Raw genomic sequence first — 11,687 nt, forward strand, 5'->3', positions numbered from 1 at the left:
TTAACCCCTTGAATCTCTAAAAATTACTAAAATTTTCTCACTTTACAATTTTCGTCCATTTCCATTCACAAAACTGTTAAGTGTCTTGACAGAAGTAGACGGAAGTAGTAAAGTGAGAAAATTTAAGTAATTTTTAGAGATTCAAGGGGTTAAGTGAGAAAATTTCAGTTTCAGGGGGTGAAATATATAATAAGCCTATAAACAAAAAGGCTTAATTTCTATTTTACTCTTAGAATGGACGTTCGGTCTTATTCTAACCCTTGAAATTGAAATTTGATCACTTAACCCCTATAATCTCTAAAAATTGCTAAAATTTTATCAATTTATCACTTCCGTTCCATCCATAAAACTGTTAAGTGTGTTGATGCGGCATGAATATTTTAGTAATTTTAGCCACTAAAAACTTTAAAATCCAAATTAAATATAACAAACATATTTTAAATATATATATTTTTAAAATATTAAGGTTAACAAACCCCTTTTTGCCTTTCTTCCCCTCCACGTTAGCTCACCATCTGTCACCTCCATCAACCCACTCTTCCCTTTCCAGTCACCCCTATCCCCAAAGTATCCAGCCCAGCCTCGCCACTCCACTAGCCCACTCCCCCCGTCTCACCGCCCTACTTCCCTTTTCCCTTTATGGTCATCCATGATTGCTACACACAAATCACCCACTTGAGCCTCCTCCAAGTGGAATTGGCTGGAGTAGCTGGTAAGTTGGGTGTGTTAAGTAATTCTAGAAAGGGTTGGGTTAGGGAGGGGGGATATGAGAGAGTGGGAGTTATAAAGAGAGATGCAAAGATAGAAAATAGAGGAGCTAAAATTACTGCAATGCACATGCCACATCAGCACACTTAACGCCCTTGTGGACGAAAGTGGTAAAATAAGAAAATTTCAGTAATTTTTAGAAATTCTGGAGATTGAGTGAGAAAATTTTAGTTTTAAAGAGTAAAGTGAGATCAAGCAACCGTTCCAAGGGGTAAAACAGTAATTAAGCCAACAAAAAATCTACGACCCATGTGGACTGATCAATCATGGGGTCGTTTGATCTATGTCATGGGTGTATTAAATCCTAGGATTATCTTGGATTGGCCTAAGCTGGATTAAGTACTTGACCTACGGTTGGTTCTGCATCGGACTAAGAAGTTGAATTGTAAAAATAGTGAAGATCTATGTTTGGTGTTGTGTGGTCAGACTAAAAAATAATTATTGTAATATTTAAATTTAAAACAATAATTAAAAAAACAACAAAAATTCTGAATTTTTTTAAAAGGCTAAATTGATCTTAAACAAAAAAGGCCAAATTACAAGCCCAAATTATCACCACAGAACACAAAAAAATATTTCAGAAGCTCGTTGTAATGGGGTTACTAGCCCAAATTACAAGTTAAAAAGGCTGAGAATTTTCTGAGTTGGGCCTCCAACGTTTTTTTGGACCTTCACATTACACACAGTACAGCGCGCACGCACACTCTCATACAGCACAGCTTCAGTGACAGTGACAGAGAGTACGTGACAGAGATATTTCATAACACTATCTGGGTAACTCGTCTCTGCTTCTATACCATTACTCACTGAAGCTCTCCCTGTTTTTGTGATTAAAGTGAGGTAAAGTTCTCTGCTTGATCCGCCTCTTTTTATATTCTGCAATATATTTGAAGATCTGTGAAATTCAACGACATCCAAGTTTGAATTTGCATTCACATTTCGTTTTATGGTCCGTTTGGATGCCCAGAAAAAAATTGCGGGAAAATAGATTACCTCCGAATCTTACACAGACTATCAGCATCTGAATTATCAACCGCAAGAAAAACTTTTTTTAAATTCCTTGAGATCTTGGCTGCTGCTTTGATTAAATCAACAATTTTTTTAGTACGTGTTATGTTTGAAACTTTGAATGCTTATATGTAGTCTCATTTGTATTTCAGCGAAGTGGCAAAGATGGATGCATCAACAGTGTTATATAACCAGCTCAAGGTTTTACTTTGTTGGGGTCTTTTAAGTTCCCGTGTTAAAGGGTATATGCATTTGGATGCTTTATGGTTCCAATGGGTACTTTAATCTTTGATTGATCTGTCTCCACAGGCAGCAGAACCATTTTTCTTATTAGCGGGTCCCAATGTGATTGAATCCGAAGAGCACATTTTCCGGGTGGCCAAGCACATAAAGCATGTTGCAACAAAGTCTGTTCCTTCTCTTTGGGATTTATGCATTTACTCTTTGAACATTTGTTTATTTTTGTAGTTTATTTTATGCAAAATAAGAGAAGGAAAAAGATTCATTTTTATCGGGCTCTTCTATGTGCCAGAATGGGGATAGAAGATTGGATTTGAACTTTTGATTTTTGGTGATATAGACAACTTGTTTTCCAATCTTGTAGAGTTGGATTGCCACTGGTTTTCAAGTCAAGCTTTGACAAAGCCAACCGTACATCCTCAAAATCATTCCGGGGTCCTGGCCTCACTGAAGGCTTAAAGGTGATGCACAGCTACATCATTTTGTTTTCATTTGAAGTTAAGATACAAACCACTTTGGTTTCTGTGGTGATAAATATAGGGAGTGTATTAGATATTTATTAATTTTCAAATAGACTACAATTTCAGTGTTGGTAATCAGTTTTTCCCATTGTGGTTAGTCATGTGTTCTTGAACTTTGAAGTTTTCCTGCGTCATTAGCTGATACATTTAGCCTTCTAATGGCTTAGCTGCAATTACTAGGGCATACAAAAAAAATCATGGTTAGAACTTTCTAGAGTAAAATTTATCTTTCCTAGCATTAACTTGACATTAATTGTCAATAGAGAAGATATTTAACTTGGAATCACTAATTCCTCATTATTTTTCCCGAATTATTTCAGATCCTTGAAAAGGTTAAAGTAGCATATGACATCCCTATAATTACAGATGTGCACGAAGCTAGCCAGGTGAGCATTCTGTCTCCTCTCTTAATATACATAATTTTTAACTCTTGTTTTTAATATAATAGATATTGTTTTCTTAAGCCTGGAAATTTGATGGGTTAAAGATAAAGCCTAAAGGGTAGGAAGAACGAGCTTTGTTGACAAGACACTCTTTGCTGTGCTGAATAAATGTGCCATTTGGATACCTCGGATACGCTATCTCCATCACGATATATCCATGTAATTTGTAAAAATGTGTGTGGATAAGGAAAAGAGAATAGGTTATAATTTACGCTGTTATATTTCTTGATTTTGGACATGGTCAATGGATCTCTATTCATTCTATCTTGAATACTTGCATGCACAATCAGCCAACACCATGCATCCTTGTCTATTTCTTTACCATCCTGTGTTATACATCGAGGAAAGTTCCTCAGATAAAGGAAAAAAAGACGATTACCACGGGTCTCTTTAACAACCATTCCAAGATTGAATCAAAGATCGGTCAACTGGTTTGTGACAGGTCATGAACTGTTCCTCACATTTTTCTTTGCTTTTTTGTTTTTCCTAGTGTGAAGAAGTTGGTAAAGTTGCAGACATTATTCAGATTCCTGCATTTTTGTGCCGCCAGGTTAAGTTAAACGGAATCCTCTATCAGAAAAAAAAAATTCATGAAGTTTTTAGTTTCAGAGGATGTGAGAGTGCCAATGTATCTTATTTGTGACTTCTTATGAAAGCAGACAGATCTTCTAGTTGCAGCAGCCAAGACTGGAAAAATTATCAACATTAAGAAAGGCCAATTCTGTGCACCTTCTGTGAGTGATTTACTCTCTCTCTCTCTCTCTCTCTCTCTCTCTCTCTCTCTCTCTCTCTGTGGGTTTAATGATGAGTAGTTCAATCTGAACTAACTGATTAGACCTCCACTAACTAATCTCTTTTAAAAGATTTAGGTATGCTTCTGATTCTGATTTTAATCTTCAAAATGTTCATTTTTTCAGGTCATGGTAAATTCTGCTGAGAAGGTTAGACTGGCTGGAAATCCAAACGTGATGGTCTGTGAAAGGGGAACTATGTTTGGCTATAGTAAGTCTTACAGTATCTATGCTCTCTTCAATTAAGCTTTCTGTTTCAGCTTTCATCAATATTCCAGTGCTTGCCCCACTTTCTGTGTGGCCATTGCTTAATTCTAGTGAAACTATATTTCGTTGGCGTCATGTTCCCCCCTTTTTGTCTTTAAACTTCCGTGCATTGACTCTCCCTTCATATTTCTTGAGATTTAATGTTGCCTTCTAAACATTCTACAATCAAAGTTATTGATGCATTCTCATAATTTGTTCTTGCTCTGTTGATTTATCCTATATTTCTGCTTTGGTATATAGATGATTTAATTGTTGATCCGCGCAATTTGGAGTGGATCAGAGAAGCTAATTGTCCTGTTGTAAGTTAAATTTATACTCTGCTCCTATTTTTATGTGCTGTTGTTATTTTGTGCTTTATTTTCCTTGTCAGGAATACTGGAAGTACACGACTACACCCCCTCCTTTTCCCCAGTCTCAATTTGTTTCCAAAATGATTTTTATAATGTTTGGTTGAAATAGACAATAAGTGCTTCTGGGGATGGAGAAGCACCTATAGGAAGCGATTGTAGGAAATGTTGGGCACTGAATGTATAGGAAACACTTGGCTTTCTAATGAAATTTTTTATCGTCATCTCATAAAAAGACAATGAAAATTTGACTCTCATATTGTCCTGTTTCCTCATAAATACTGAAATCAATTACAAAGAGGTTGAAATATGTGTTTGTATGTTGCTAGTAGGTCTCAGTTGTCTGACAATCTATAGGAGTGGGTTGAAAACTTGACATGTATCCAGTTCAGTTGGGTGACCTTTACCTGATCCTTACAAATGCTTTCAGTCATTGGTTCTTGTTGGATAATTCTCTTTCACTTTTGCATTCTTTTCTGTCCCAATTTTTCAATAGTGATAGTCTGAACACGCTGCCTCCATTTCATTTTAAAATCTGAGGACCAGACCAGCTGATTCAACTTAAGTGTTTCGCTACAGGTTGCTGATGTAACACATGCATTGCAACAGCCTGCTGGGAGAAAGGTGAGAAAATTCTTACATATATTTTTTCGTAAGTTAGCACTCTGCAATTTCCTTGCTTCAAAAAGTATGGTTATGTCCTTGTTATTTCCCATGAAGACTGTAACCTAGACTAAATAATCCTTTACATTTCTCCTTGACATAGAAATGACCTGTGAAAAATCACATAATTTGGTAGTTGGGGAGAAAATGTTGGATTGTTTCATTTCTTATTGAGTAACAACAAACATTAGGAACCGGTCTTATCTTATTGCGTATGTGGATGAAATTATAAATACTTTTGGCAATTGCTTCTGGTTGTTGATGTTGTAATTTTTGTTTGTGGAGATATTTGCAATAATCCTGCTTTTCTGTAAGTTTCTATCCGTAGTGTCACAATATATCTTCGATTAAGATGTAATATGATTACTTTAGTTTGATACGAATGTTTTTTCTCATATCAAATGGTAACTTTCTCCTATAGTTGGATGATGGAGGTGTAGCCAGTGGTGGTCTTCGTGAATTGATTCCGTGCATTGCAAGGACAGCAGTTGCTGTTGGAGTGGATGGAATTTTCATGGAGGTAAAGTAATCTGTTGATGCAGGCATTATGCTTCATCTACTCTTAGGATTAGGATTCGTAATTCTAGGGTTACTAGAGAACAAATTAATTGAAGTTAAGTAATTCCAATTAACAGTAGGGCACAGATTAATTTGAATTCATTTGAGTTCACTTTGAAGGAGCTTTGTGAATAAATAATCTTGTTTATCTGCAACTATTTCCATACAAATTCGAAAGTGTGCAATATGAATTCATCTTTCTTAGCTTTTAATTATATGGCCAATATGAAGCTGCGCAAAGATTTCTTAGGGTAGTATTCTTCTTTATGAATAGATTCATATATGCACACTTTGCTGTAGACTTTTGAGTTTTTAAGATTTTCCTTTGGGGACTTAGGTACACGATGATCCTTCTAACGCGCCGGTTGATGGTCCAACTCAATGGGTGAGTCATGCTTTCTTATTCCATGAGCATTTTCTCTGGAAGTTCATTCCTGTTGTGGCATATTTGAATATATAGAATTTTTTTAACTAAAAGTATTTTATCAAGTTAAGATGTTTAAATTACTTCTTATATATGATTGTAGCCCTTGCGCCATTTGGAGGAACTGCTGGTAGAGCTTGTAGCAATTGCTGTAAGTCCTTTGCTTCATTCATAATATGAGCAGTTAGAGTTCTGATCATTTTTGAGTCAAGTGGTGAAAAAATTATTGAAATGCTATGTACATGGAATGCTATATTATCTCGGTTACTTGGAAGTATATCTGAGAGTCAATGGCATGTGGGTTGTTACATTATCCATGATTGGAAATGCAGTTTTAGCTAGTGTAGTATCAATACCAGATCCTTTCAGCAACTTTTGAAACAATTCAGGAGTATTTTATTGAGACATATATGCTATTTGTATTTGGTAGAGTCTCCCCTCCCAAAACCTTCCTTGACCACACCTCAAAAGGATGGAAGGAAAAAAAAAGAAAAAAAAAAGAAGAAGAAGATTAAAAACCTGAACGATTTTTCATTTTGGTTTCTGCATTTCTAACAATATGATTTTTCATTTTGTTGCTAGATACTGACCTGGATGTTCTATTTTGTTGTTAATTTTTAGAGGGTAAGCAAGGGGAAGCAACGCTTCAACATTGATCTCACACCCTATCGTGATTAGAAGACTTGAAGCTACACTATTGGTAAGAAGGGTGGTAAAACACATTAAATGTTTGCCAGTTTTTCTTTTGTTAGCGATTATTGTGAATAGGTGGTGTGTCATAGCACATCCTAGAGTGAAAAGAAGGAGAGCACATCCATCCTCAATCCAAAAACTGTAATTAATGAGAGTGCAGATTGGGGCAACAAGATGCAGAACTGAGTGGTTTGCGCTACTCTCAATCACATACTCTTTGCCCCTCCAGGCAATATGTAGGTCTGAAAATTGAGCTGAAAGAGTTTAAAACATTTCTTTCTTGTCACTGCCGACGTATATACTGCCTGATAGTTTTTAGAGAGCTTAACATGATGTTGACCAAATGATACTCTTACTGGTTTTCTTCTATTTTATTTTGACCTGCCAGCCCCATTCAAGTTCCTGATATGAGTCTGCTTCTGCTGTTACTTATTTCAGGTATACGCCTGTGTTCAAGTAATACATGTTAAAGTGATAGCTAGCTCTGTAGGGGGTGACATTTTGCCACATCCCCACTGGATGAGCTGGTGATAATGTTTGTGCAGACCAGGATCAAATATGAGATAAGATGCTGTCCTTCGAAGGGCTATGCCATCATTTATTTATCATTGTATTCATGAATTCATAGCAGTTTGAAGGGTTTATGAAATGATTATTTTTGTTTTCTTCAATCATTTGGTTTACTTCCCTTTAATCTGTGATGTTTATGCATATTAAGAGAATAATTAATTTTGTGTTCCTACACTTCTTTAGGGTTTTGGAAAGCGTAGGAATGAAATCATATTTTTTTTGTCATAATAACTTGCCTTTAGTATAGATAATCAAATCAATGTTTGGAAATGTTTTTAAAATGGCTAAAAAAGAGGTTTTAGATAACCAAAACCGATTATGACAATGCATTTAGCAGAAAATGTTAAAATGTTCCTTTGCCATCTTTAGTATTTTTGGAGAATCACCTTGAACACTAACTTTATAAAAGTTTCAACATCTTCTAATAAAAATGTTTATAAGCAGAAGTACATGTGTGACTTATCAATTTTCCCAATCTCTGTTGCTCTTTCACCTTTTTAAATTTTTAGGTAAAGTTGCTGTTTTACTTTTCATCTCTTGTTTTATAACAAAATTGTATTAGAATAAGTTTTATTCCAAGCGATTGGAGGAGGGGGTTTACGCAAACATTAATTGCATACTTGCGGTTTTGAATCTCTGTCTGCATGGAGTTGAACCGTAGGAAAGTTGGTGGAATTAACCATTGGAGGAAAAATTTGGCAAAAAAAAAAAATTCGAGTGGAGAAAAAAATAAATAGGAACACATATTCCGAAAAGGAAAAAAAATTAGTCATATTCATATAGCAACACGTGTTCCAAAAGCCCTAATTCTTAAAAACCTGAAAACCTCCCCGCCGCGCGACTAAGCCTTCGTCCGTCGTCTGCACCAAACCACCGATATCTCGCCAATTCCATTCTTCTCAATCCCTAACCTCCGGTATCTCGGGTCTTATCTTTCTACCAAGTGTATAATCAATGGCCGATAATACCCGAAATATCCGAAACATATGCATACTGGCCCACGTGGACCACGGCAAGACCACCCTCGCCGACCACCTAATCGCTGGAGCCGGCGCCGGCGTCGTCCACCCCAAACTAGCCGGCCGCCTCCGGTTCATGGACTATCTCGACGAGGAACAGAGGCGCGCCATCACCATGAAAAGCTCTTCCATCTCTCTTCAATACAAAGACCACTCCATCAACCTCATCGACTCTCCAGGCCACATGGACTTTTGCAGCGAGGTCTCCACCGCCGCTCGATTAAGCGACGGCGCTCTGGTCCTGGTCGACGCCGTTGAGGGCGTCCACATCCAAACGCACGCCGTTTTGCGCCAGGCTTGGATTGAGAAGCTCACGCCTTGTTTGGTGCTCAACAAAATTGACCGGTTGATCTCCGAGTTGAAATTGAGTCCCCTGGAGGCTTATACGAGGTTAGTGCGTATTGTTCATGAGGTTAATGGGATTGTGAGTGCGTATAAGAGCGAGAAGTACTTGTCTGACGTTGATGCTATACTTTCTGGGCCTTCTGGAGATGTGGGTAGTGACCAAAATCTCGCCTTTTTGGATGTGGAGGATGATGAGGAAGATACGTTTCAGCCCCAGAAGGGCAATGTAGCGTTTGTCTGTGCTTTGGATGGTTGGGGTTTTTGTATTCGTGAGTTTGCTGAGTTTTATGCTTCGAAACTAGGTGCGAGCACAGCTGCTTTGCAAAAAGCTCTGTGGGGACCCAGGTACTACAATCCCAAAACCAAGATGATTGTGGGGAAGAAAGGTGTAGCTGGTTTAAGTAAAGCCAGACCCATGTTTGTTCAGTTTGTGCTTGAACCACTTTGGCAGGTTTATCAGGCTGCTTTGGAAGATGGTGATAATAATAAAGTGATGCTTGAGAAAGTAATCAAGTCTTTTAATTTGAATGTACCACCTCGTGAGCTTCAGAACAAGGATCCTAAGGTTGTGCTTCAAGCTGTGATGAGCCGCTGGCTTCCTCTGTTTGATGCAGTCTTGTCAATGGTGGTTAGGTGTATGCCTGACCCAGTTGCAGCACAGGCATATCGAATAACACGGTTGCTTCCCAAAAGACAGGTTCTGAATGATGGGGTTGATCCCAACGTGCTTGCTGAGGCAGAGCTTGTGAGAAAATCAGTTGAAGCTTGTGATTCGAGGCCAGAAGCTCCTTGTGTTGCTTTTGTATCCAAAATGTTTGCTGTCCCAATGAAAGTACTTCCACAGAGGGGATTACATGGGGAAATCATAAACAACGTAAGTGATGAGGGTGAATTGAATGAGTGTTTCCTTGCATTTGCAAGGATCTTTAGTGGGGTTCTTTATTCAGGCCAGAAAGTTTATGTGCTTTCAGCTTTGTATGATCCATTAAAAGGGGAGTCAATGAAGAAGCATATCCAGGAGGCTGAGTTGCAATCTTTATATCTCATGATGGGCCAAGGCTTAACACATGTGGCCTCTGCACATGCCGGGAATCTTGTGGCAATTCGAGGCCTTGGCCAGCATATACTGAAAAGTGCAACACTTTCGTCAACTAGAAACTGTTGGCCTTTCTCCAGTATGGCATTCCAAGTTTCTCCCACTCTGAGAGTGGCAATTGAGCCTTCTTATCCTGCAGACATGGGTGCACTGACGAAGGGTTTACGGCTGCTTAACCGGGCAGACCCGTTTGTAGAGGTCACGGTTTCTGCTAGGGGAGAGCATGTTCTGTCTGCTGCAGGAGAGGTACATCTTGAAAGATGCATAAAGGATTTGAAGGAGAGATTTGCAAGGATAGACTTGAAAGTGTCTCCACCTCTTGTTTCTTATAAAGAGACCATTGAGGGAGATGTAGTCGATAAACTTGAGAATTTGAAATTGTTTCTTAAGAGCTCAGATTGTGTTAAGAAAAAGACGCCAAATGAAAGGTGTACTATTAAGGTGCGAGTCATAAAGCTGCCACCTTCTTTAACTAAGGTGCTTGAGGAGAATTCTGGTTTACTTGGAGAAATCATCGAAGGTAATGCCCAGACCATTAAAAGTTTGGACACAAAGATTTCAAGGATTGAAGAAGATGAGAATCCAACGGAAGCACTGACGAAACGTATCATGGATGCTGTGGAGAGTGATATTTATTCTAGTGGTGAAAATGACAAGGATCGGGTTGAGAAATGTAAACTGAAGTGGCAAAAACTTCTTAAAAGGATATGGGCACTTGGCCCTTCACAGGTTGGTCCTAACATCCTGCTTACGCCAGACCTTAAAGGAAGGGATACTGATGGCTCTGTCCTCATCCGTGGCAACTCTCACGTATCTGAAAAATTAGGATTTGTGGATGCTTGTGGCAGTGGAAATGTAGCTGGTGATACATCTTCAGAAGTAACTCAAGCATTGTATGAGGAGGCAGAGAGCCTTGAAAGCAGTGTTGTATCTGGGTTTCAAGTGGCGACTGCAGCTGGACCTTTATGTGATGAACCTATGTGGGGTTTAGCATTTCTTATTGAGGCCGAAATTGAACCATTGACTGCTCAATGTGATGAGGTGGAAGCCTCCCATCAGCAACATGAACAATATGGCATCTTCAGAGGACAGGTAATGACAACCGTCAAAGATGCTTGTAGAGAAGCCGTCCTTCAAAAGAAGCCTCGGCTTGTGGAAGCCATGTACTTCTGTGAGTTGAACACATCAACCGAGCATTTGGGTTCTATGTACGCTGTGCTTGGGAGAAGGCGGGCTAGAGTTTTAAAGGAGGAAATGCAGGAAGGCTCCCCATTGTTCACCGTGCATGCATATCTGCCAGTTTCTGAAAGCTTTGGTTTTGCAGACGAGCTTAGAAGATGGACTTCTGGTGCTGCAAGTGCTCTTCTTGTGCTTAGTCACTGGGAAGCACTTCCCGACGATCCTTTCTTTGTACCAAAAACAGAAGAGGAAATTGAGGAGTTTGGTGATGGTTCTAGTGTGCTTCCCAATACCGCGAGGAAACTAATTAATGCCGTAAGACGGAAGAAGGGCCTTCATGTAGAGGAAAAAGTAGTACAGCACGCAACAAAGCAGAGGACCCTGGCTCGTAAAGTGTAGAGGTTGTCGATATAGTTGATGAGTGATTTAACTCCTTCAGTGCAGAGGATCCTTCTCTATATTGTGAAGGGACAATTTTGTAGTCCTTTGTGAGTGATCAACTCCTTTTTGCGAAAGTATAGAGGTTGTTGATATAGTTGTAATGTGCTTACTTTAGTATAATTTCATTTTATTGTTGGATTTTGCGGTAGCCGGCATTTGAGTTTTATCTTCTCTTAGGATTAGGATTTTTTTAGTGCTTTGGTAATACCAGAGAGATCATATTTTGTTGAAGGTAAACACCAATTACCAGCAATACTTGTACAAAACAACTTGACAGTGTTTATTATACGATCTGCTTTTGATAATTTCTGGCT

The 11,687-nt window shown here is 38.6% G+C and overlaps 2 protein-coding genes across 3 annotated transcripts; both read left to right on the forward strand.

The window, feature by feature from the left end:
* Positions 1-1,298: 1,298 nt before the first annotated feature.
* LOC103325651 (2-dehydro-3-deoxyphosphooctonate aldolase 1) lies at positions 1,299-7,467 on the forward strand. 2 transcript variants are annotated; one of them, XM_008227832.3, is made up of 15 exons: positions 1,299-1,608; positions 1,929-1,977; positions 2,086-2,183; positions 2,381-2,477; positions 2,858-2,923; positions 3,471-3,530; positions 3,640-3,714; positions 3,898-3,982; positions 4,279-4,337; positions 4,965-5,009; positions 5,470-5,568; positions 5,944-5,991; positions 6,134-6,181; positions 6,652-6,730; positions 7,162-7,467. In XM_008227832.3, exons 2-14 carry the CDS (start codon positions 1,942-1,944, stop codon positions 6,706-6,708), a joined length of 873 nt encoding a protein of 290 aa, XP_008226054.2. In that variant the 5' UTR covers positions 1,299-1,608; positions 1,929-1,941; the 3' UTR covers positions 6,709-6,730; positions 7,162-7,467. The 2 variants fall into 2 exon arrangements, with proteins under 2 accessions (XP_008226054.2, XP_008226053.2); XM_008227831.3 differs by having other exon boundaries at positions 1,467-1,608; positions 1,929-1,993.
* A 404-nt stretch (positions 7,468-7,871) lies between these two features.
* On the forward strand, positions 7,872-11,511 carry LOC103325652 (Ribosomal protein S5/Elongation factor G/III/V family protein). Its single transcript, XM_008227834.2, has one exon. It carries the CDS (start codon positions 8,248-8,250, stop codon positions 11,329-11,331), a length of 3,084 nt encoding a protein of 1,027 aa, XP_008226056.2. The 5' UTR covers positions 7,872-8,247; the 3' UTR covers positions 11,332-11,511.
* The last annotated feature ends 176 nt before the right edge of the window (positions 11,512-11,687 follow it).

The sequence above is a fragment of the Prunus mume genome, linkage group LG3, assembly GCF_029339155.1.
Source record: "Prunus mume cultivar Tortuosa linkage group LG3, ASM2933915v1, whole genome shotgun sequence".
Taxonomy (NCBI): Eukaryota; Viridiplantae; Streptophyta; class Magnoliopsida; order Rosales; family Rosaceae; genus Prunus; species Prunus mume.